At 41.0% G+C, this 25,344-nt stretch overlaps 1 protein-coding gene across 1 annotated transcript; it reads right to left on the bottom strand.

Annotated features, from left to right (window-relative positions):
- Positions 1-1,406: 1,406 nt before the first annotated feature.
- LOC139608492 (CDP-diacylglycerol--glycerol-3-phosphate 3-phosphatidyltransferase, mitochondrial) lies at positions 1,407-25,344 on the bottom strand. The gene is made up of 11 exons (XM_071462317.1): positions 25,186-25,344; positions 20,399-20,609; positions 18,191-18,268; positions 14,485-14,584; positions 14,199-14,388; positions 11,081-11,259; positions 9,769-9,968; positions 8,199-8,490; positions 7,613-7,761; positions 7,365-7,495; positions 1,407-2,022 (listed from the first exon to the last, which is right to left on the bottom strand). Exons 1-10 carry the CDS (start codon positions 25,299-25,301, stop codon positions 7,376-7,378), a joined length of 1,635 nt encoding a protein of 544 aa, XP_071318418.1. The 5' UTR covers positions 25,302-25,344; the 3' UTR covers positions 1,407-2,022; positions 7,365-7,375.

Below are 25,344 nucleotides of genomic sequence, written 5' to 3'. Positions count from 1 at the left end.
GAACACTTTTAATATAGACAAAATCCAATACATAACTGAATAACTGAATTAACTGAAAATGTTAAGATTTTGGTGAGAAGTTTATCCTCTTATTGCTTTTGACTGATGAATCCTTTAGTCAATTAAACATCAGAAAATAGAGAAGTTATCTATTCAGGTTTCTCAAATTCCAGGGTCAAAACACATTTGAAATGACAAACAAGTGGTTCTCAAAATATTTGCTTTTTTTTTTTCCTGTGAGTCAACTGAATGATTCAAGTGACTTATTGTTGTAGCTCTGGAAATTATCACGTGAACCCTGCTTCCACAAAACAATATTTTAACAGTGTTAATGAAAATTATCAGCGCACTCTATCAGGAAAAACAGACTACTGTATCTTATGTACACCAGATGTTTTGTTACAGTGTCAACATTTTCCCCTTCCACTTATTTCCTGCTCCTCTTATCTACATCGGATCATTTCACACCGTTGTCAGATAACAGAATGTGCTAGAACTCAAGAGGAACAGTCGATCAAATCTAATCAAATCAGCTCAGTTTTTAGCTGTGCGGCCACAACATCACTGCCTTGGTTCAGTGTGTTTTCAACCACTGGTTTCAAAAGGAAAATCTTTAAAAACACAGCTAAAAGTGAGTGAATGTTGGACTTCACATTTATCAGCTTTACACAAACATGACTCCAAATGAATGATAACATTGCTCTGCAACTGCTGGATGTGTAAATATGTTTGCTAACAAGTCGACCTTATCAAGTTTACAGGTCATTTTGGATATTTAGAAACAAAAGTCTTAGCAGAATCAGATACTTATCCTTCTGTATAAAATCACTTTTGAGGATGTAAAATTAAATTTGACCTAAAATTGGGCTGGAAATTTAAAGAATAGATGAATCTTTATGTACTGATTATTTAAAATGTGGCTTTAAACCTGCAAAAACAGATTTTTTTTGCCACTTGGGGGCAGCAAAAACAAATTCTAAACTGATATTTTTTGAAGTTGTTATGATGAACTTGTTCATTATCTTCATACAAATCTAGCAGACAGAGCAAAATTTTGAATTTTGAATTTGGTTTTTAAAGCCTTTTCACTAAAAACATTGAAAAGCGACCTGTAGGACTCAACCAAGACAGTAAAGTTTCAACCAAAAAAAGAGCTGAAAGATGCTAAAAAGCAAAGGAACTACAGGTGTGTGATGATTTCCTGGTTTACTCACTATGAGCGGCAGCTTTCACTCATTTTTAATAAACAAACAAAAAAAAAAGATTATATCCAGCTTTAATTTTTTGGTGTCTTTATGCCAACGTGATCTACACTCTTAAAATAAAATTTTGCTACGATGATGAGGGTAAAAAAAAAAAAAAAAATCATGCATTGCACTAAACAAAAAGTCACACTTTTGACGTCATTTTTAAAAACTCACCACATCATCCTTTAATTTACAAAGATAATAACACATAGACACTGTACAGTTAACTCTGATTACTGCTGTGGGCAGAGCTGTAAACACACTGTAAGAGCTCTTAAAAACTATTATTAAGGCTCCTTGAGGAATCGTAATGCTTCACCACACCCGTCTGTTCACCATCACAGCCTTCATCACATCAGGGACACTCACTGGTGAAGTCTCTATTGCTTTCTTATACATGCAACATGTACCTGTAGAGATGTATGTACAGTAGTAGAAGTAACTTTTTTTAATGTTTGTCGTCAGTAATACAAAACCAGAAATCCACAGTGTAATGACGCCAGGTGTTAATATATAAATGATCTAACGGAGTAACAGATAACGCAGAAGGATCTGGAGCTTAAATTAAAATTTAAAAAAAAGGATTTACCTCCTGAATTCCCCACATATCTGCTCCTGTTTGTGTGTGTGTTTGTGTGTGTGCGTGTCACTGATGACGGTTGTAGCTCGGGTGAAGCTGGAGACGCAGACTCCCAGCATGTCGTGTGTCCAACTGTCTGCAGGAGCGGGTCGACCTTCAACCTCAGGACCGGGGAACTCTGAAGCCACCTGCCTCCTGCACAACGTGAAAACACAAACGCAGAGAGAAAAGTGTTCAGTATTGTGTCAAGTCTTTATCAATGGTGTGAGTGAATCTGTTGTGGTTATCATGGCAAAAAGGAAGTCAAGACACAAGCATCTGTTTTTCCAGGTTGTTGTTAAGTGGTACAACTAACCAGTATTGTCTTAATTGTTTGTATCTGTGGGGAAAAAAGCGAAAAATGTCGTTTTACTTGACCAAACGTCCAAAAACCCAAAGATATTCACTTTAATTTCACATAAGACAAAGACAAGCAGCCAATCCGTTATTTCAGAGGTAACAACCTGAGAATGTGTAGCATTTATTCACCATTCTTTTCTTTATTGTTCTGTCATTTTACTAATTAATTAATCAACTATTTGTTTCAGCCCCAGTGTCAGTTAATATCACGTTTCTGTTTTCCAACAGTCCAATGATTTACGTATGGTCCTTGTATTGGATTTAGAAAGATCTTGGGAAATATGGAAGATTAAAAATGCCTCAACAAAAAAAATGAGTGAAATACAATGCACATGTTCATCTATAAAACATATTTTTTTTAAAGGACAATTATTTTGCTTGTTGTCTTATTGTTTTTCTCTGTGTCACAATGAAATCACAGCACAGAAAATAAAGTGAAGAGGTGTATCAGCATTTCAGTCGTGTCCACCACAGGATAAATAACTGTCATCTATGTTTTTCATTTAACTACAACACAGCAGACAAACATATAAAGAGGAAAAACATATAACAATGTGTACTTTATCTCATTTTATTCTATTGTTTTATTTGTTTTTATTTAGGCAGTTAAAATCTTCTGTAGAGAAATAATTAAAAATTGAATTTAGATTAATTTCATTATCAAATTGATTAAATGTTTTGTGACACAGGTCCATCACAGTTTCCCTGAACCCTTCAAATGTTTTGCTTTGTCGTCTAAAATCCAAAGAGATTCAGTTCACAGCCAATTTTAGTTTCAGGTGCACACATTTGGGCTAGTTCAAGGTATGAAGTTAACAGTGGGAAATCGCAGTTTCGCCACTAGAGGGCAGTCAGGTCCATCACAACCACGTAAGCCCGTTTCATGATGCTGCTGCTGGGACATCAGCTGTGTTTTGTCCCTGCTGACCCACAGAGCAGACCCTTCAACACCTCTGTGAAAACAGTTTGGAGGGAATCCAACCTGTTGTCACTCGTTTCTAACAATAGATGACCGGTGCTGCCGATAAGGACTTTTTATCCTTTTAACCGGCAAAGCTATTGTTGGAGGGCCGTGTGTTGTTTTTTCCTCTGTCAGGAATAAAAGAGATAAGCAGTAAAGCACACAGATCACAATGTTAGACGGATACAATACATGAGTGAGTGTGAACAAACTGCTCTACGAACACAGGCAACGTTCACACAGGGGCGGAGGTTATTTGGTAACACTGCATGTTTTCCATGAATGTTACTGTGCTGGCAAAAAAAAAAAAACAGTAGGAAAATTATCCCAAAGTAAAGAAAAAAAAAATCACCTGTATAAAGCATTGGATAATACAAAATGTTAAAATGTTGATCTAATAAGAGTCATTTCTTTTACACATTTTCTGTTAAATCAGTAATAATTTCTTTTTTTAAATTTAATGGTTATTTAACGACTGTGCAGCTTAAGATTTCTGCAAATGCAGCAGAGATAGCAAAAAGGAAAAACAATATATATATATATACATATATAAATTTATATACACTTTCTTAAAGCTTAAATCCTGAGGCATATGTGCATTATGATAAAAAATATCTATGCAGGCTCTTCACCTGGATATATATACATACATACATAAAGAGAGAGAGAGAGAGACACACACATATATTGGAGAGGGGTTGGGGTGGTGGGCGCGGGGTTTCCCAAATGATGGAATTGATCAGGTGTCAATGAGCAGGTGAAGGTAACAGTTCTCACAGTTTCCCGTTACACTGCTTCTTTCAGCCAAAACTATGACAACTGTGCTTTTTAAAGTAGTAGATATAAGAATTCAACACTCTTCCACTCTGCTGCTGTGTGAATTAAAAAAAACTAAACATTCAAGAATCAGCTGTAAAGGAAAGAAAAAGAAAAGCTGCACTTTTTCCCGTCAGGAGCTGTTTGCGTTTGAGTATCAGTGAAGACTGTGATGACATTTCACAGCGGTTTGTAATTCTAGATCAGTCTTTGTATCAGTGACACTAAAGAGACTTTTTCTGTTGTTAACTAAATATTTTCAGAGGTGAACACGACCTTTAGCACAAGGTCACTGAGTCTCGCTGCCAAACCCTGTGTGTTTGCGTCATCCTGCCAGTAACAAGAGGACTTCCACACGTCTTTTCAACATTTTCCAACAATGGGGCTAAATGTGCTCGTGTGCTAATCCTGGTTTCAGCGGCATTCTCGCCTCGTCAGTGTGCATATGTGTGAATAATGCTCCAGTCCTGAAAGATGATCTATTTACGACCAGTTCCTTCTGGCAACACATCACTCAAGTGTTTGTTGAGTGAGCCTGTCCAGGTAACGATAAGACACCACCCATTTACCATCAATATCCAGCCCGTAACATTTCCTGTTCTCAGAAAAACTGCTGCTGAGTGGCTTTCCTTTAATCTGACGCACAGATCTTGACAGATTTCCCTTTGCCTAGAACTCGAGTGTAAAAAATGAACTTATCTTCCTCTCAGACTGAGTGGTTTACGTCTTTATCTTCACCTCAAACAAAAACTTAACCTCTCCTCAACTTGCCTCCGTTTCAGGGTGAACCCTCTGACTTCACCTCGCCAAGTCCTGACAGGACCCACAGTAACACAGACCACACTGACAGATCATCATCATAACACGGCGCTGACTCACTTCTTGACAGGAGTGAATCAGCCGACACGCTGTCCCTGCTCTCACTTTGGTGATTTGGGCTGCTGGGAAGACGAGGACGGGACCTGTGATTTGGGACTCACCACAATGACTGCAGACATTTCTAAGAAGCCACAGCCTGTTTCACTGTGTGTGTGTGTGTGTGTATGTGTGTGTTTCTGTACAGCATGTCCAAGGCTGTATTTTGTCTACTAAGCAAAAATCACAGACAAAATCTGAATAAAAACAAGGGAAACAGAGCAGAGACGCACATCCTGCAAAGCAAAACTGTCCCGTTACAAGCCAGAGTTTTATTGGTTATGATAACTGTGATCTACTACTTCTCCTCTCTCTCCCTCCCTCTGTCCTCATCCTGCAGGTCTCTCTGCCTCTGGAGCAGCAGGATCCAGATCCACCACTACTCATCATTACTATTAACCACTGTTACCTGTCATTATTATTGATAACACACATTACCTCTCTCTCTCTTTTCTCCTCTCTCCCGCCCCCACCCCCCCTTTTTTATCTCCTCTTAAACCCAACCGGTCGAGGCAGACCCCCCCCCCACCCCTAGCCCGGTTCTGTTGGAGGTTTGCTCCTGTTAAAAGGGAGTTTTTCCTCCCCCCTGTCGCCAAGTGCTGCTCGTTGTGGGAACTGTTGGGTTTTTCTCTGTAACAAAGTAAGGTCTTGACCTGACCCTGTAAAGTGCCTTGAGATAATGTAAATTATGATTTGGTGCCATACAAATAAAATTGAATTGAATTGAATTGAATCAAACATAGTCTTTGCCATTCAGGGGAAACAATTGGTTGATTAAATAACTAATCAATCAGCTACTTTAATAATTAAGTGAGCTAATTCTTCACGTTAACACATCAAACATTCACTGTTTCCAGCCTCTAAAATGTGAGGATTTGCCGCTTTTCTTTTTGTCACATATTATATGAAGTGAACATTGCTTTACATAAAACAAGCAACTTAAATACGTCACTATTGGCTCTGGGATTAAGTCTGGATTATAGTATTTATAGACAATTAATAAATCAAACAAGAAATGAATAAACTGTAATCGTTAGATGCAGCGTGAGTTATGCTAAAATTATGATTATATTTGGTATCAATATTTCTTTGTGCGCCACAATCATTACGTACGAAAGGTGACGGTGCTGTGAAACTGCAACTAACAATTATCTTCAGATTATTTTTCAAGCAATCGATTGATCATTTGTCTATAAAATGACAGTAAATAGTAAAAAATGTTAGAATTTCCCACAGACCAAAGTTACACCTTCAAATGTTGAGTCACGGTTAGGGTCAGTTTACTGTAACATCTTCACATTTGAGTAGATAGAAACATCAAACATTCAATGTTTGGTTTAAAAAAAATCATCCAATTATCAGAATAGTAAACGATTATTGATTAATTGTTATAAAGCTGTTTATTGACAAAACTCTGGGACGAGAAGTCTGTGAAGCTTGAATCAAATCAAGCTTTAGCAGAGTAACAATGACGAGGACATTCAGCTGTAATGACCTAATTCAATGGAAGACAAGGAATCGAACCCGAGTCAGAGGCTGAAATCTGGTAAATCAGCCTCCGCAACTTTTTCATCTCCAATGTAACGATGACACAGCAAACGCTTGACAACAAATAACTGTATTCATTCGCCGCTGCACAGAAATTACAACAGTGATAAATGCAGTCGTTCGTCACTCAGCCGGTCTGAGCCACGAACCTGTTTCAGGTTTGCCTTTTTGTTTCTAATGTTTGAACAACGTTGAGTTCTGTTTAAAGTAGCCTTTGTTGTTTTCTTTGGAAACAAACTGGAAGCACAACACTGACATATCATTACTTCATAAATGATTTTTCTTTGTAATCTGAATTTGTTTGTGGATTTGTTTAGGCTTACTGGGAACTGACAGGCAGGATTTAATGATTGACTTCTCAGTGGAGAGTGGGGGGGTATTTTGTTTTCACTTCCTTTTCTCCTGTTTTTCTCCAGGTAAGGTACTTTCTGGTTCAGCAAAATCAGGTGGATCCAGCCCAAAGTCAAGAGAAAACAGTGAGTAATAAAAATCTAAAGGGCTGAAACCTGGGGGCTGGAGAAATGTTCAACAACTAGTTACTAACTGTGTCAAGTTTGCATCTTTTTGCTGCTTGTGGAAACAAGGTTGATAAGAGCAAAAGAAAGAAACCGAACCAAATCAGTAAAGTTGTGGCTGTGAAAACCAAAACAATGAGCTGAAAGACTCTAAAAGGCTCAAAGGCTTCATGGAGCTGAGGGGAGCTGCAGAGTTGGACGATAATTCTTGTTGGGTTTGTCACTACTTGCAGCTCTTTTCAGATAATAATATAAAAATATGGTTAAGTGCAGCTTTAAAGTTTCTTGTACGACTGGACTTTTATTCAGCTTTAATGAACCAAAATTGTCCTTTAACAAAATAAACAAATTTGTGGTTCATGTTTGGTTCTGTGTGTTTGCACCTGAAGGCCTCTCAGAAGAAATTCTTGATGAAGGGAGTCACTAGTTTCACCCACAGCTTGACGTGGCGGTCCGGCCGCTCAAACGTGGAGCTGGACACCTCAGTGGAGCGCTGGTACAACATCTCCTGCTCCTGAGAGACCGAGTTTCAAACACAGGTGTGTGTTCAGTAAAGATTTACTCAGTTATTCATCATCATTTCTCACTGTGGTTAGAGAGAAAAAAAAAAAGAAAGAAAGAAAGGGCCAACCTCCTGCAGCTGGCTCTGCAGCTCCTCGTTCTCCGTTACTATGGCGATTTGGGCCTCCAGGTCACGGTGAACAGAGCGGTACCCGAAATTAGGGGAACCAATTAGAGTGAGGCAGGGCCGATCCTGCCCCTGGAGGTAATACCACAGACCTGTAGGAGAGGAGAAGCGGAGTGAGGCAGTGAGGAGGTACCGCTTCAGAGAGCTGCTTCCAGCAGGGATTTCTGTCGGCCCAAAACCACAACTAAAAGGAAGCACATGCAGAAATCCCCAGCGTCGATCCAAAACCCCAAAGTATGAGAGAGAGTGAGTGTACATCCTTGTCCTGAGGCTACGACAGAATGACTGTACAAGCCGTCTTCTCTCACGCTACATACCGCTGTGACCACAAGAACAGCAGAGCAGGGAGAAGAACAGTGAGAGTGATGTGTTTTTATTATTTCCACTGAGCCAAACACAACTGGTGTGGATGTTGAGCCCTGGTTTAGACTGTAATATTTCCTAAGACATGTTGATGTGGGAGTTTGAGCTGAAATAATGAGTGGAATAATTGATCCACAGAAAGTTGTGCGCTTTTGTTTCCTCCCACCTTTGGCGTGGAAGGTCCACTGTGGTCTGTGGTACTCGTGCAGGTGTACCCTCTCCTGTTGGCCCAGCTGGCACACCCGGTTGTAAAACTGTCTGGCGATGTGGATGTAGGCTGCAGGGATCGCTCCAGCGACGCCCTTGGCCCCGAAGAACCCGTTGACCTCGGGGGAGGCGGTGAGGATGCGGTAGCTGGCTCCGGCCCCGAGCACCAGCCCCATGTAAGCCCGGGTCAGGTTGAAGTAACCCGATGTCAGGAACACAGTAGAGTCCGGCCCGGCATCTGTCAGCAAGCGCTGGAGGTTCAGCGGGAGACGGAGAGTGAAGAAAGACGAGTTACAGCCGTGTTTCAAATTCCTGACATCGTGAAAAATAGAACCGGTTGCTATTGTTCAACTGTGGCACAGAGATGGTTATAGGTGTTTTATTACTGCTGTGTGAGGCAGAACTTGATAATGATAAATTTAACTATATAATCTGTGTTGTTTAACACACCAGGATTTTATATTTCCTTCCTCATGTTTGATTTTTTTTTTTTGTCTGAATTACAGAATGACAAGTTTAAAATTATAGATTTGTTGACTGGAGTTTGGCTGAGTGAACCTTTCATTAAATGTCACTGGTTCTTGTAGAGATTCTCACTTTAATTATATGATATTCAGACCATGGGATCATGATGTTGGGTATTTGATCATTTGCTTTTATTGCCATTATTTTTGCTTTTTATATTTACAAAAATCAGGAATTTATTGGTATTTATTCATAATTAAAAACAAATGAAAGCTGATTGCCACTGGTATAAAGCATCTTGGTAAAATTCAGATTTTAAAAATGTTACAACTTGCAATGCAACCACTATGAAGTTGAAAATAGTTTTATGTATTTTCTCTGGTGCATACTCAGCATTTCACTTTTTTTTTCTCCCTATTTATTATTTATTTACTGTATTACATAAAAATACACAAGGAAAAAGACACAAGGACACTTTTTTTCACAGTAAACTACAGCGGTCAGCTTCAGCAACTTCTGACTGCGTGCGAAAACAAAATCTGGCTGAAAATTGAAACTCCTTTAAAAAAAAAAAAAAATCCTGTGTTTCTCAGTGAAAATATCCCCAAACCAAAAAGTGATGAGTCTTTTAATACGAACGCTACTTCAAAAGAAACCTAAACAGTTTACAAGAAGTAAAGCAGCTCGACGGCTGTGTTTAAGATCAGCTGCATCGTCATCATCAGTTAAATCAAAGCAATCAATAAAAGCAGCTACAGTATAAATTCAACAGTCAAAACATCCAGTTTTCAAACTTATAATGTTGTTAAATGTTTGCTAAGACAAACAATTTGTGCTGTTGTATTAAAGTATAGTTTATTGCACTGGTTATCGTGTTATTCTGTTGATTCCCAGAATATGTGACTAATAAACCCCCAAATTAATGTTCAAATATTTATCCACATTTTATTAGTCACTCTGATGTTCTTAAAAGTAATAAATATTATTTATTAAACATGTGAGTGAGGAAAACATGCACAAGGTCGACTTCAGCCAATCAGAGGAGGTCATGCGTGGGGCCTCACCTGCGTGACCTGCTCGTCCACCTGGATGCCCAGAGGTTTCATCTGGACCAGAGGGAACACCCAGGTGTCGTCCTCCCCCTCGCTCATCCCCTCGTCCTCAGAGTCCTCGGGCCGGTTCAGCAGCCGCTGCCTCACGTGAGCCTCGTTCACGACCTCCATGATCCGCCTCCGCGCCGCTGCTGAGAAGTCCTGCCTGTTGCCTGGTTGCCGTGGAGATACAAAACACGAGTGTACACACAGACAAAGATAGGTCGGCACAGTGGGAGACAGTCAATCTGGTCTCTGGGTCACAATGTTCTGGGTTCTGAGGAAGTATGTGTGTGTGTGTGGGGTTTGTGTTGCTATCTTTGTGAGGACCAACCAGGGCAGTGAGGACACTTCGGCCTGTCCTCGTCATTCACAGGACAAGAAGGTTAAGACTCGGTTTTAAGGCTGAGGATTAGGTTTAGGGTTAGGGCTGTGGCTCAGGAATGAATTATGCCTACAGTGGAAAGACAAATGCCCCCCCACCCTGCTGCACCGCCCCCCTCCTGACTGTAGTATGTCTCAAAGCGTGGGATGCAGAAACCATTAACTGGGCTTAACTTTGCTTCTGCTTTGTGTGGTATTTTTGTACAACAGGACACCTTATTGTTTTTTATCCGTTACAAATCCTCCGTCATCCTCACAAATTAGATTTCACTGGAATTTCACCAGTGTGTGTGTGTGTGTGTGTGTGTGTGTGTGTGTGTGTGTGTGTGTGTGTGTTTCTGAGTTAACTATCTGTGTGTGTGCAGTTCCCACCACATATTATCTTCCAGCAACACCGTGACATCACAACTCTATTCCTGGTGTTCGTTACCACGGTGGACCGGTCCTGCAGACATGATGTCATTCATCCCTCAAACGAACATCCTGGCAGTCTGCGCTCGAGTTACGGACACACTGTCCGAGTGTGTGTGTGTGTGTGTGTACAGAGAAAATCCTGACAATTTCACATCCGGCTGCATGACTAGCCAACCGCAAGAGCTCTCTACATCTTCCCAACTACACACACAAACAGACACACACACACACACACACACACACACACACACACACACACACACACACACAAACAGACACACAGTCCGGCCATCATTTATTCGCCTGTCTAAGCTTTCAAGCTCCATTAGCAAACTCCATCGGCTCTTCAGGCTGAAAACCGGGCTGATGCCACCGTAACTGAGCAGGAGGTGTCAAAACATGTTGGCAGGTAAACGTGTCAGTGTACACACACACACACACACACACACACACACACACACACGCACGCTCACGTTTGGTTTCTCACCTTTGTACGGGTGCACCATGCCCTCCAGCATGGTGACTGAGTCGTCGGGCTGGAGCTGCAGGGAAACGTCTCCCACGGCCTCCACCAGGTCGGAGAAGAAGTCGGCGACCTCCCTGCAGTTCTCCAGCAGCACGTAGCGGTCCTGTCTGTTGGTGAAGTACGAGTCGCTCAGGTTGGCCCTGAAAAATGAGAGTGGGGCAGATTTTAAGAGACCAGGGAGCAGAACGTGTGAAGAGAAGGATGAAGGCGTGTGTCATATTACACACAGTGTTTGCTCTAAAATGTGGTCGTTTCTCCTGAACCAGGTGATCTGATCGATTCATGTGCAGTCAGATTAAACTCTGAACTCCAGCTGAGAAAAAAAAAATCATGTGCTCATGTTATTCCATTAGAAACATGAGAAGAGAATAACATTCAAGGTCAGGATGTTTTTTTGTGCTCATGGCCTCTTCAGCAAACATGGATCTGTTTGTGTGTTCGGCAGCAGGTATGACCTTGAATCCTTGTCAGCCCTCAGCAGCAGAAAGTCAAGATGTTGTGGTAACACTTCTTGTTGTCTATAAATTGTACTGTTTCTGAAATGAGGGTGAAATGTTAAAACAATGTCTGTTAGGGTGTTGTGGCTAATTTAATCTTTCGACTTTGCTTGCTTACAAGTTTTCCATTTGAATTTCGCCATGAAAAACCATGTAAATATCAAACTGACCCAAACATAAGACTGGTATTTTCTCTGGAAAGAATGTAGGAGACATCTTATATTCAAGGACGAGACAATCACAACATCAGATGTTCTGGTTGAACGGAGGGAGTGAAGGAGCCTGAACTTGTCAGATGGTCAGATGCCTTCATAAATACCTCGGGGTCTGTGTCCGACCACTAGTGGAAGTTTTTTAAAAGTCTTCTGGAGATATTGGGTCTATCACAGCAGGCTTTTCACACCACCTTCGAGTGTGGCTGCTCAGATCAGCTATAAACCCTCCTGATTTCCGAGATGGATGGACATCACACTAGTGAACTTCTTTTCTACTGTTGGTCCAAACTAACCCTGTAAGGCAGCTGGATTTCTCGCAAGCGAGGATCCATCTGGCCGGGCCTCGGGCTGTTGGCTTGTAGCTGAACCACAGTGGTTCAGACCAATCAGCGTTCCATAAGAAAGGAGCTACTGGCAGCTACAGGCCTGTTTTAAGACCGTTTGTTAACAACAGTGGCTGCTCCTGAAGAGGTTAGCACGGATGCTGTTATAGCATCAGTTATATCAGAACTGGGGAGTATTACTTCACTGACAGAGAAGGTTTTTCTCGATGGAAAAAAGGTTTTCTTTTCCCAGCTGGCTTCAACAAGAGTTTGATGTTCCAGCTGCTCTGCTGGGAGTGAAAATGACGAGAAGGATGCAGAATTTAATTTGTTGAAGGTAGCCCGTGACTGACGCTCAGAGACTGATGGTTCATCAAATGACCAGCCAAGTCGTTTCTGAAAGCACCCGATAGTTTCCAACGAAGTGATCCCAGATGATTCTGTGGAACAATCCATTTGGCGTGTCAGGTTAAATCCAAACACCACCCCCGTAACACCAGCTACTGCAGAGGATGTTGCATTATGAGTTGTTTGTAGCCTTAATGTTGCTAGGCTAGTAAATGTCGAAGTGTCTTCAAGTCCATTTGCAGTACGTCTTAGAGTTAGTCAGCTATAAAAGTGTTTTTGCATGGATGAAATACATTCCAGTGAAAATGAACTGAATGCATCTCTTCCCAACATCTTTACTGCAGAAACCAACAAAGGACTGAATCATCTGTCAAGACGCCAAGAATCATGGCCGTCACAGATGAGCTCCAAAACACAACAACTGCCACATACTAGAATTACCGCCTCCGCCAACCAGTCCAGTCGCAGTTCAGGCTCATATAATAAATGTTGTGAAAACTGGAGGAATTTAATAAAAGGCAATAAGTGTGTTTTTTATTCTGATATCGGGATATATGTAAAGAATTTATTTGAAGCTTTGTTGTCCTTGTTCTGCTGCATGTTCACTGTATTAATGCATAAATCAAATCCCTGATTCTGATCTGAACATAAAGCTGCAGCCATGACAGGGGAAAAGGCTGCAAATATGGATTCTGCTGCTAAGAAGCTACAAACTCTAAAACATGGATGCTTCACACACACATCTTCGACCTGGCAGCACAGATCATCTACAAAACCACCAGTTTCAAGGTGGGTCGTGAAATCTAGTGTCAACAATTCAGTATCTGACCAAATGTGAAATATGAAAGATTTAAGTCTTACCTGCAGCCCTTTGCTGCATGTCTTCCCCTCTCTCTCTCCCTGACTTACCTGCCTGTCTATCACTGTAGCTGTCAAAATAAAAGTAAAAAATAACTTAATAAAATTTTTTTTAAAAGTCTCACAATCTCCCCTTCTGTTCCTGAGTTATGGTGTTGAATAATAATATGATGTCACAGTGAAGTTGACCTTTTAGATATAAAATGTCATCATATTAATGTTTGAGTTCTTGAGGCCAAAAACCTATTAAGAGGTAACAGTGACCTTTCACCTTTGACCAGGTGAACGTTTATGCCAAATCTGAAGAAATTCCTTCAAGGCGTTCCTGAGAGCGGGACGGACGGACCACCTGACAACAGAAAACCTCCGGCCACGGCTGCTTTATTTCCTGTTTCATTTTACAATAGAACACAATAGAATAGAGGATGCGTTAAAGTGCATTGTATCGTTGGATGAAGGAGGGGGTCGTCTCCTTTTCTGGACAACACAGTTCATGTTTACTAGTCTCTCTTGTCTGACACACACAGAACATTGTTTACTTTCCCCACAAGCTCTCGACTCCAGTCAGTCAAAGCAGCGTGTACCATTTTGTGTGCTGAGCTGAAATGGAGTGGAAACCACACTCAGCCAGCACAAACCGGCACCGTGCCCACTGGGTTTGGAGCACACCCACTGCTCTCCGTTTTCTCTGCGTGCTTTGAAACGTGCACTGAGAACATTTCCCAGCAGCGACAGTATAACAACCTGCACTTTGATCAGGAAAACGTAGCGTGGACCAGAACAAGATGAAACAGGTGTGAAAGGAGGAAACGGTCATACTGTCGAGGAATCAACGTACCCGCTGATGATAACGCTGTCATCGAACAGGTAGACTTTGATGTGCTGGACTCCGATGGTCTCGTTGAAGCGCTGAGGGACCAGCAGCCGCAGCAGCCCCCTCAGGTCCGGAGTGTGGTACAGAGAGACCCGCATCTGAGAGGCGAAGCGCTGCAGCAACGGCAGCAGCATGGTCCTGGAGTTAATCTGCCCTGCACGTCAAACACAACCACCAGACACAATCAGGATGATGAGCGCGGCACTCTGCTCAACAGCTGCGAGAAGATCTCACGGAAAGCGGCGACAACCTCGTGACCCGCGGGTGTAGTCCAGCAATATGGAGACCTTCAGGTCCGGAGAGTGACTGCTGTCCTCTGAGCGCTGTAGAGCCTCCTCCATACAGTCCACCTGAACATCAACACATGATTCAATGAGCTCTGCACAGACTCATCATTTCACTCAGACTCATGATTTTCAGTTTAAAATAACACATATTTTCTTAAAGAGATATTTTATACCATACTTTTTTTATTCCACATTAACCAACGTCATTTATCAGAATTCTGCTGAATTTCTGGCACCAGAAAAGGATTTTTTTTTTATATATATTTATTCATTAGAACTCTACATGACCTGCAAACAGATTTTGAACTGGTGGAGTTCCCCAGATAACGCAAAACAAATTGCTGCATTATGGGAAAGTTTCTCAAAGCGATGATCTGATTGATCTGAAGTTTCCATCTGACAGATTAGCTTCAGCTTAAGTGTTCAACCATCAATGACACAGAGTGGTTTTATGCAGAACTAATTCACAGAGCATTACTCAGCTCGACATTAATCTGCGACTATTTCAGTTAACTGTTTCAGTTTTTTTAACAGGTAAAAATACCAAACCCCTGCTGTTGTAGCCTCTCAAATGTGAGGATCTGCTTCTTTTCTGCGTCATATCATTGTAAACTGGACAAAACAAGACAGTTAAAGATTAACCCTGGGCTCTAGGAAATGAAAATGGGATTTTTTAAAAAGATTTTCTTACATATTATTGCCAAAACAATTCACTGATTAATTAAGAAAACAATCAGAAACTATTTTAATAGTCAATTAATCACCTATCCAACACATTTATTGTATCCAGCCTCAGGTGCATGTTTTTCTATTAATAACAATTAATAGATAAAAGAAAGAAAGTTAACACAAACAGGACATGAACTAATAATGACAACAGTTATTAGCTGAAGGCTGTCTGACTTATTTTCTCTGAATTCTGATTAAATGTAAATTTTACGTCTCTAATCAAACTAAAGATCTTCAAGCTGCTCAGTTCTTTACGCTCAAGCGGAAAACTTCTGTCGACAAGCTTTTACTTGGAACTACCTGTGACAAAAAGGCTTCCTGTGGTCTGTTATCGTCGTTCACATCTCATTCTACAACAATGTTCAGCAAACCACAAACTGAGGTTTGTACATTGATTGTCAGGTTTCAGCAGGCGTCGTTGCTGACAGCCTCGGAGCTCGATAGCTACGTTAATTTCACTTGCAGTGAACTAGTTTAAGTGTAAAATTATTAGATCAGGTAGTTCTGGTTTCAGGTAAAGCCACAACACTGATGTCACTGTCCTTGTGTTTCCCACTCCAGATTCTACTGCAACACTGAGCTGCAAAACAAAGGACAGCATTCATGATTATTGATCACTTGGCAGTAGGCGTCATTTATCAAACACCATCTGCCTTTTATTATCTGTTCACTGAGCATGGGAAAAAACAGGACTAACTACTGTTCACAACAAAGCCTCTCTTCAGAGGGCACCGCCGCTAACAACAGTAACGCCTTTATTTGTGGTGAACTTGGCCTTTGTTCCCCACCTGATATCAAACCAATGCATCTTTTTTTTTTAAACTTCAGCTAAATTGCGCATCTGGTGCCCAAATGCATTCATTATACGTCACCCCAGAGTGCCTGTTTATGTGCCAGTAAAACGCTTCTTCTTTCCAGTAGAGAGCTCTTTGGGGATGTGTGCACCACCAGCACTTCCAGCTCTGGAAGTTTCCTCTGGAGCAAATCTGACAATGAGTGGGAGCTCCGAGGAAAAACTGTTTATCTCTTAATGCAGGGAAGCAGCTTTCAGTCATTAGGCTGTGGAAGATTTGTCTGAAGTAAATCTAGATAGAAAATGTTTGCGTTCTCGATTACTTCTAACTGAATCTTAAGTGGCAGGGTCTCAAACTCATGGTCTGGAGTTCAGATATGACCTGTAACGTGATGTGCTGAGTAATTTACATCAATCACTTGAGCATCTATCAAGGCTGTGAAATCAGAGCACAAAAACTGGTTATTTATTCTTCATCTGACATTAAGCTAACTGCACTTGTGTCAGCATAAACACTTCAGCTCTAAGCAAGAGCGCTGTGATTTACTGCGGCACACCAGGCACCAAAACGCCTCTTTCTAAGCGTAAAAGAAATTTTGACAGAGTTTCAACAAAGGTGCACAATTGATTCTTTTTTTAATTTTTTTGTGGAGATGCTTCCCGTCTCATTTGCAAGGACATGGCTGCAGTAATCTTGAGACAGACCAAAGTGTGACAGTGTGACAACGAGCCCAAACATACAACCAGATCCATAAAGAAGCATCTTCACCATCAGACAGTCTGGTCCTCACAGAACCCTGATCTCGGTGTGGGATCAGAAGACAGTGAATCAGCCTGAATCCACAGCCCACCTGTCCAGTATGTTGAGAAACTGCTGTTCTAAAGGAAAAGGTCGGTCCCAGCAAATATTGATTTCATTTAGGTTTTCACTGTTTCCTGCACTTTTTTCTTAAGAATAAAAACTATTCATGGCATTATTTTTGAAAGTTGTGTTTCCTTTTAGTGCCTAAACTTTTTGCACAGTCTTTGAGTCTGAACCAGCGTCACTATCATAAAGTTAGTCCACTAGAAAGCGCTGATAAGTGCTTTTTGTCATATCACGCAGGCTACTACAATCTGTAATCTAAAGTTTGAAACCTGCTTTGTTTACATCTGTATTTGCAGTCTTCCACTTTCCTGCCTTTTGTTGCCACATTGCTACAATTCTTGGCAGATTAGACGAGTGAAACAACGTGAGACTGTTGACAGGAGCGTCTATGTTTCCACTTTATCGTTACAGTTGATAAAAAAAAAAAAAAAACTCGGCAGGGTACTGTTATTAATGTCCTGATGTTGAATGATCTGATTATTTTCATTGCCTGCACCTGCACTTAAGTAAACACTCAGCATCAGTCCAGTATTGTGTTGAGCCTTGGATCCAGACTTCGGGGGTGAAATCACACCTGCAGTTCGCGTTCTTCAGTCTCAACCGCAAACCCTGCTCACATTTTTCTACTGAATGGTGTCGAGTTAATTGCGTCCAAACATGGGCTTCAAAATAAAAGTCACACGGACTCACTGTACCTTATTGACTCACGTTTCTGGTAATCCATCATCCTGTGAGGTTGCAGAGTTTGGCAGCAATCACAGGCTATTGAAATGCTTTTAACTGTAATTAAGCATGTTTGACTCCTCGCTGCCCTTTTCTGTAACTCGCCCTCCCCGCTGCTGCTGCTGCTCGTACCAGTTAGAAAAAAAAAACAGAATACGAGCATCAGTCCAGACTGTGGTTTACTCTGGGTTAATGTTGTTATGCTAGGCTTTCCAAGCATGAAGAACAGCAGGCCATCACATGCCAACGCTGGTCTCCTTATACCCATAAACCCTTGCATTTTGAGGTCATTCCTTGTAGCTGGCCTGGAGTACGTTTTCATTCTGAACAAACCACACCGCGGTTCTGTTGGAAGAGGACTCTGACTCACATTTTCTGGCATCTCTGACCAGTTATTTGGCACGAGTGTTGTGTTTAGATGGTATTGTTCTCACCTGACCAAAACTGAAGAAGTAAATTCTCTTGACTTGTAAAACAGTGCGTTTAAATGTGAATCTGTTTCTCTCTCACTTACACACACACACACACACACAAACACTGTTTTTTTTTTTCTCACCAGCTCCTGCTCCAGCTGACCTGTTCCCAGATACAACGAGGCCATCACCACTCGCCTCCTTGCGGTCTTGATACGTGCCTGAAGTGACAGGAAAAACAAACAAAGAGTCAAGACGGAGAACAAGCGAACTGTACATGTGTATGCGGGTTTTAGGAATCTCATCACAAAGGTCTGATATTCAGAAACAATAAACTCTCAAGAGAAAGTACTTTTCCTGCCAGTAACATAATGAGCCATAAGAAAAGTGAGCAGACTTTTAGGGGCTACCGGTGGGCCCCTAAAAAACAACAAATCCCTGTTTTCAGCTTTATATGTGAGGTACTTTTGGCATTCAGGGGTTTGAAAATATATTTTTTTCACTTCCTTCTGTTGGTATTTAGTCCTGCAGGTAGTTCTGTCTCAGTTGTAAAGGTTTGTATATTCACTGGGATTTCTGACCCCATTTACTTATTCTTATTTGTATTCATCTTACTCTAACTTTTATTCTTGCTCTTATTTTTATTCTACTTATTCTTACTCATGTATTTATTCTGCTTATTCTTATTATCATTTTTAAAACTTCAACAGGACAGAATTGACATTCGCTGGATAATCCACAGAACAGTTTTCATAGGCACCATTTTTCTGGCAGGAAGTGGCCCCGGTTTGTTGTTGTGTTACTGAATTAGGTGTCATTTGTTTTCTTGAGCTACATTATCGATTCATCTGCCGATTAGTGTCCTGACTTAATCATTTGGCTTTAAAACATTTTAAAAAACAACTTCCTAACGCTCAACGTGACGCCGTCAACTGTTTGGGTTTAGTTCAACCAATCAAAAGAAATCCAGTTTATTGAGACGTAAGACAGGAAAAAGCAGCTTTGAGAAACTGGGACAATCAAATGTTCAGCTTGAAATAATTACTTCAACAACCAATTAGAAAAATCTTTTGATTTGATTTGACTTCTCGATTAATCAGCTAATTGCTGTAGCACTTTTTTGAGCAGCAAGCAACGGCAGAAATCTCAGGGACTGAGCTGGACTGAAACTATCTCCACGGCTTGATGCACCACAAGAGAAAAGTAGGACCTTTTAAACATGTCTCACTTTATGAAGGAGCATTAGAAATGTAGTTTTTTACAGCAACAAAGCCTAAAGTCCTGTTACTTTTACGTAGCCTAAGAAGGAACATGAGCATTAATCCTTTTAACTCTGCTTAAGGAACCACAATTGTTTTGGTTGATTAGATAACCCAGTATCACCATAAAGTGTAACCACCCAAAAACCTGGTGACAGTGAGTACCTAAAAGGAAAGTATGTACATGTGTGTGTGTGTGTGTGTGTGTGTGTGTGTGTGCATCAAAAGTAAACCAAAAATACACACAAAAGCCTTTCAGATGCAACGTTCCCTGTTTTCATAAGTATGGGGAAGTGTTGATTAAACAAATAACATGTTTTCGGTAAGCACGCCCATTCACACACCCGCGTAACAACTTTTTATGTAGCTCACATTATGATTCAGTTGACCATGAAGAAGGTTTTATACGATGCACAGTGTTAAAACTCGTCATAAACACTGACGCAAAAACACATCGGGGTCAAGAAGAGACACAAAGTCAAACACCTGGAGGGAAATTCTCCTGAAATCAACTCTTAATTAACTGAACTCTGACTCTTTATGTCTGAGCTTAACAATGGTTGTGTATGAGGGAAGCTCCTGCCTCTTTCCCAACACATCAACTGCAGCAAATTCCTGTTTTGTTGTTCCTGGAGCAGCTGAATAGGCTGAAGTTAGAGGAGGGATGAAAGGATTCCAATGTGGTGACACACAGCAGGTGTGGGACTAAATTAAAAAAAGTCTATACAGTAAATTTACTGAATCACAAAGTGCCTGATTTTATAGATTTTGAGTAAGATTTTCTTGTTCTAACAGGTAAAACTAATTTCTGGGAGTTAATTTCTCCAGGCAGATGATACATGTAGCAGGAATTAGCCTTAACATTGATTCACAGAGGAGACAAGTCACTTTAGAGCTGCAGGGTGTTAATCACATGTTTGAGAGTAAACAATCACAATCTGATGGGAAAATAATACTTCCTCAATTAGCTCAAGCACTTTTGCAAACTGTTCGTGGTGCATGTGCTGATATGGAAATGAGAACAATCAGCTTTGGCAAACATCAGCCTGCGTTAATTATTTTTTAACTGTTTGTTTTGACAGTGACACCGACCTTCATGGCCTGGTAGAACTGATCGGGCGAGGTGAGGATGTGGATGTGGGTGCCCGGCACTCGAAAGGCAGGTACGTGCTCCGCCATCCATCGGAAGTGGGCGCAGAGGCCGTCCACGCCCTGAGCTCCGGCTGACCCGGTGGGCCTGGTGACGCGGCATGGGGCCGGGTCGGCTTCGGCCAGCAGGGGAGCCAGCAGCAGCACGGAGGAGCTACAGGAAACAGGGAAAGCAAAAGAAATGTTTGTGTTGACTTGGCTGGAAATTAGAAGCTAATGAGCAAATGTGCTAACATGCTAACAGATGATATAAGATGGCGAATATTATTATTATTATTATTATTATCATCATTATTATTATTTAGGGGTTTTTTTGGCTTAAATAATGACTAAAACAACTTCATTTTCATAGTTCCAGATACATTTTCTGTTGATCGACTGAATAAATTAATCGACTAATCAATGTTCAGTCTGTTTCTTCAGTCATTTTTTCCCTTTAAAAGTTTTCATGGAAACTCGGCTGAATGTGTGGGCTGAGTGTGAGTGCTCCAGAATAATGAATTCATGAGAAACTGCAGGACTCTACTGTGGAAAACAACACATCACTGTGGATGAGTCTTGTTTCCTTCTCGGAGGCTCTGTCGGGCGAAGTGGGCAGGCTGTGCCATGTATCACAGGAAAACAATACATTCACAAGTGTTGTGTTTTTGTGCTCTCCTGCAGGTGCCAACTGGCTCAAATATCACCAGCACATGAACACACACCGGGACAGTACGCTTTAAAATGCTCAAAACTTAAGGTTTTTCAGTTTATTATAACAGAGACAGTGAATGTGACGTGTTTTTGCTTAAAAAAACCAGTCGATCCATGAGAAGATTTAACAGCGTGTCTGGTTTTTCTTTGTCAGCGTCCTAAAATTCACCCCGGCACCACAGTCCTTGTTCTCCTTTTGTCTCTGACATAAAAATCACACACACTTGGTCTGACGGTGCAGCCACATGAAATAAAGACAGGGTGGAGTGTTAACCTCAGACATGACTGTAACCCTCACAAGCTGATAGTGAGAAGTCATTCCTCTGCTGTATTCATTACGACAGGGCTTCACCGTGAACACACACTCACACTAACATCTTTGGGTTTGGATTTGACCCACAAGAGGCCACTTACAGTAAGTTGCAGGAAACAAACGTCACAGTAAAAAATAAATGAAATTTCAAAAAAAAGCACAGCTCAGGGCTTCTTTCCAAAGCCACTGTGCTGAGTTAGATCTTCTGCAGCAAACACTGAGAGGGGATTTCCCTGTTATTTGTGAGTCCGATCATAAACATGCATTTTTCTCATTGAGCCATAAAACAACTGAAGAATCAAAGAGAATTTCCACAGAGTTTGTGCTGGAGTAACTTTGTCTTTTACAGCAGAGCAAATTACAAAGGTCATCTGAAGAGGTGCATCGGGCTCGGTACAATGTGATTATGTAATGTGGTGGCCCCCAGCTGACCCTCGGGCCTTTACAATTTTCTGGAAGCGGTAAAGATAAGAGGGTGTGACAGGAGATAAGGAACACACTTTGAAACTGGACTCAGCAGAGCATCTACCTCTGCCAAGGCCGATCGATTTCCCGCCACCACATCCGGATTATGCAACAAACTGTAGAATCTAAACGGCATAAATAAATGTTTTTTTATCTATATTTATATTTTATATTATATATTTTTTAATTTATGTTTTTAATTAATATCTATATTATAGATTCTTTTTAATTTATATGTTTTTTAACTTAAATTTTCCTAAAAAACTGACAAAAATGTGGGGAAAAAAAAACTTCCTGGATTCTCTCCTCTAACCAGATCCACATCAGAGTTTAATGGATTGCTCCCTGGCTCCCGCCCCATCCCTCCACCACGTTTGGTGCAAATCAGTTCAGTAAGATTCTCGTAATCATGATCACAAACAAACAAACCAACAAACAAACAGACAAACAGATAATTAGCTGCTTATCGGAGGTAATTATGTTCCCACTGTTGCTGCTTTTCATTTCAGGGCCGAGACAATCAATATAAAATCAACTATGACCTCAGGCTACACTGAGACACAATAAAAGCTTCCATAAAACAAAAACAAAGTTGAGTCGTTAATCCTGAAACAGGGAGGAGTTTTCAGTATCAACACACTGCACCGTCTCAGTAAATGCAGTCTAAATAAAACCTTTCTATTTCAGCAGCGCTGCACAGTACAAGAACAGAGCATGATGAGACGGAGTTAACTTCCTTACACTGAATAAAGTTAAGTTAATAAAAGCAATTGTGATGAATGGAGGAGCTGTTTACTCTGGTATGTGACTGCACCACATCCCTCCTGATCTGAAGCATGTGACTGGAGAAACTGCTCCGCCTGTCATTCCTCAGAATTCAGAAATCCCCGACTGGAAAACTGCATGATCATTTATATCCTCATTCTTCTCAGCAGATGAGGATTGATTTGTCAAACTGGAAAACAGATTTTATTTGCTTTTTTAGACGATGATCCAAGAAACAGTTCGGTATTAAACTGAACTTATTTTGACATAGCCATTTAATCAAATGCCTGTATTGTAATGTTAAGTATTTAAAGGACATGGCCATAAGTATGTGGACACCTGAAAATTACACCTATTTGTGATTGTTAAACATCTCATTCCAACACAATGGGCCTTAACACACTTCTACAACATCCTCCTCTTTGCAGGCCTTCTACTTGATTTCTGCTTCTCCCACTCAGGCCACGAGAGCATCAGTGGCATCCGGCAGCGAGGTTGGGTGTCAGGCCCTGCTCGCAGTTGGCATTTCAGTTCATCCCAAAGATGCTGGACAGGGTTAAAATCAGGGCTCTTATCCAGGATGTTTCAGGTTCTTCCACACCAAACATTTCTTCATGGACCCGGCTTTGAGCATAGCCAAGCTCAAACACACTTTAAAGGATCTTCCTCAAGCTGTTGCCACAAAGGTCCAAGCCTATCACTGCCACCATAAGAATGCTACACTTAATTGCTGCACATACATAAAAGACAGGGGTGTCCACATACTACTGGCCACATACTCTACCATCCCGCAATATTAGTGATCTACCTGTCGACACTGTTCACAGGTGACGCACATTTTGTAACTTTGCTTTGTGCAATTTTGGATTCATGTAGAAATCAGAGTTAAATGATGGAGGAAATGATGCAAAACAATTACAGTGTCATGAGAAAGATAAGAGAGAGATAAGAAAGATATGTGGATGACAGATTCTTGCTACAGGCTCCAACAAGTCTCAATGCCCAAACTTTGTTTCCTTTCCGGAAACAGGGGCATGACCTAGGAACTGCACTTCACACTAATTTCCCACAGTGGCAGACCCTTCCCAGTAATCCTAAACACAGACAACGCCCTTGGTTCTCGATGTTATTAGGAATGATAAGTCTCTGTACCGTGACGAGTTGAAACCAAAGGCCATCTGGTTTGCTCTTCACATGGTGGACGATTTTAGGACGGTCGCCAACAGTACTATCAAAGAGGACTCGTGACAAGATATCCAAAGAATCTCAACCAGTTATCTTGTGCTGTTTATCACAGAAAGCAAAAGAAGTGTATTTTTAGCTTCTAAAGAAGACTTACCGCTGCAAATAAATTGCTCCAATCTAGATTTATGTATGTTTAAAAAAAAATATATAGTTGAATCTTTTGAACATTTATTTTCTGAATATGTATCTTTGCTAATTTTGGAAAGTGTTTCCATAAGGCCACCTGGCTGTTCAAGGTGTTTCTCTAAAAAAGGTCAACTTTATACAACTTTGAATTTCTGTACTGACTCCTGATTTGGGCAAAACGTTTTATACATAAGTGTGGATTTTTCTAGAGCTGCTCGCTTAATCAATATAAAATTAATCAGCAGCTATTTTGATAATTGAATAATCACTTTAGTCATTTTTGAAGAAGAAATGTCAAATACTGAACATTTTATGCTTTTCTTTAGTGTACATGATCTTTCAAGAGGTGATCTTGCTCAAAACAGGAATTTTTCACTATTTTCTGGCATTTTTAGACAAAACAATGAGAAAAAATATCAATAATGAAAACAGTGGTTTGATTAAATTGATTTTTCATGAAAAAAAATCATCTTTTGCAGCAAAATTCTAGTGAACTTTTGTTGAATCCTGCACCTCTTGCACGTTGCTGGAAGCTTTTCTACTGCGATGACCTTGGTTTTGTTTTTCTGGGTTTTTTTTTTGTGGGTCCTTGCTGGGTGTGCATGTGTCTCTCTTCTGTTCTGCTGCCTGGAAAACACACAGGTGCTGAACAGTTCCTGTAACCTGTGATATCACCTGTCCTTCAATCCCCTGCTTGGGAAACCTCGAAACTCTTGAGTGTCCCATGATCGGTGTCAGGTTTCAGGTTTGGTAAAAAGACTGTTACACAACCAGAAGAACATCTTGTACAACCTCTGAGTGAGTTTCCCTCAAGGTGAGCTGCTGTTTGCTAGACTGGCAGCCTCAAGACGTGCGTTATCTTTGCTAAATCTGACGATAACTAGTTTAAAAATGGCTGTAAACGTGTTAGTTTTACACAGATCAGCTCCAATCCGGTGGCTAAACATGCTGAATGATCAAGGATTGACTTGTTATTGACCGACTGTCAAAACAAGGCGGTGAAAAGACGAGTGTCCGATAATGGACGCATTAGCCCCTTTAGCTCTGTTGGGTGCAGATTTTGCATCAAAACGCGGGTTTGACTCTCATGTGTGTGTCTCCGCGGATGAACCGTGTCTCTTACCCTCCTCTTCTGTCCCGGACACGGAAGAGCCGGTCAGATATTCGGGTAAAAACCCCGGTGATGGCCGGTGAGTACACGGAGTGCACCAGCCTCCTCCAGGACATGGGGGCCGCCATTGGTGCAGCACTGCGACTTTGAATGAACTTTATCGACACAGCA

Source organism: Trachinotus anak, unplaced genomic scaffold (assembly GCF_046630095.1).
Source record: "Trachinotus anak isolate AG129_WGS33_773 ecotype Australia unplaced genomic scaffold, CSIRO_AGI_Tana_v1 ptg000025l, whole genome shotgun sequence".
NCBI lineage: Eukaryota > Metazoa > Chordata > Actinopteri > Carangiformes > Carangidae > Trachinotus > Trachinotus anak.
The sequence above is the reverse complement of the archived record's forward strand: the minus strand, read 5'-3'. Positions and strand labels throughout refer to the sequence as shown.

Excerpts from the sequence above, each read along its gene's own strand:
- LOC139608492 (XM_071462317.1), bottom strand. The coding sequence starts at position 25,301 with ATGGCGGCCCCCATGTCCTGGAGGAGGCTGGTGCACTCCGTGTACTCA. Across the intron at positions 8,491-9,768 it reads TGGACGAGCAGGTCACGCAG|CGCTTGCTGACAGATGCCGG; the intron begins GTGAGGCCCCAC and ends CTGAACCTCCAG. Across the intron at positions 7,496-7,612 it reads TGCAGAGCCAGCTGCAGGAG|GAGCAGGAGATGTTGTACCA; the intron begins GTTGGCCCTTTC and ends TCGGTCTCTCAG.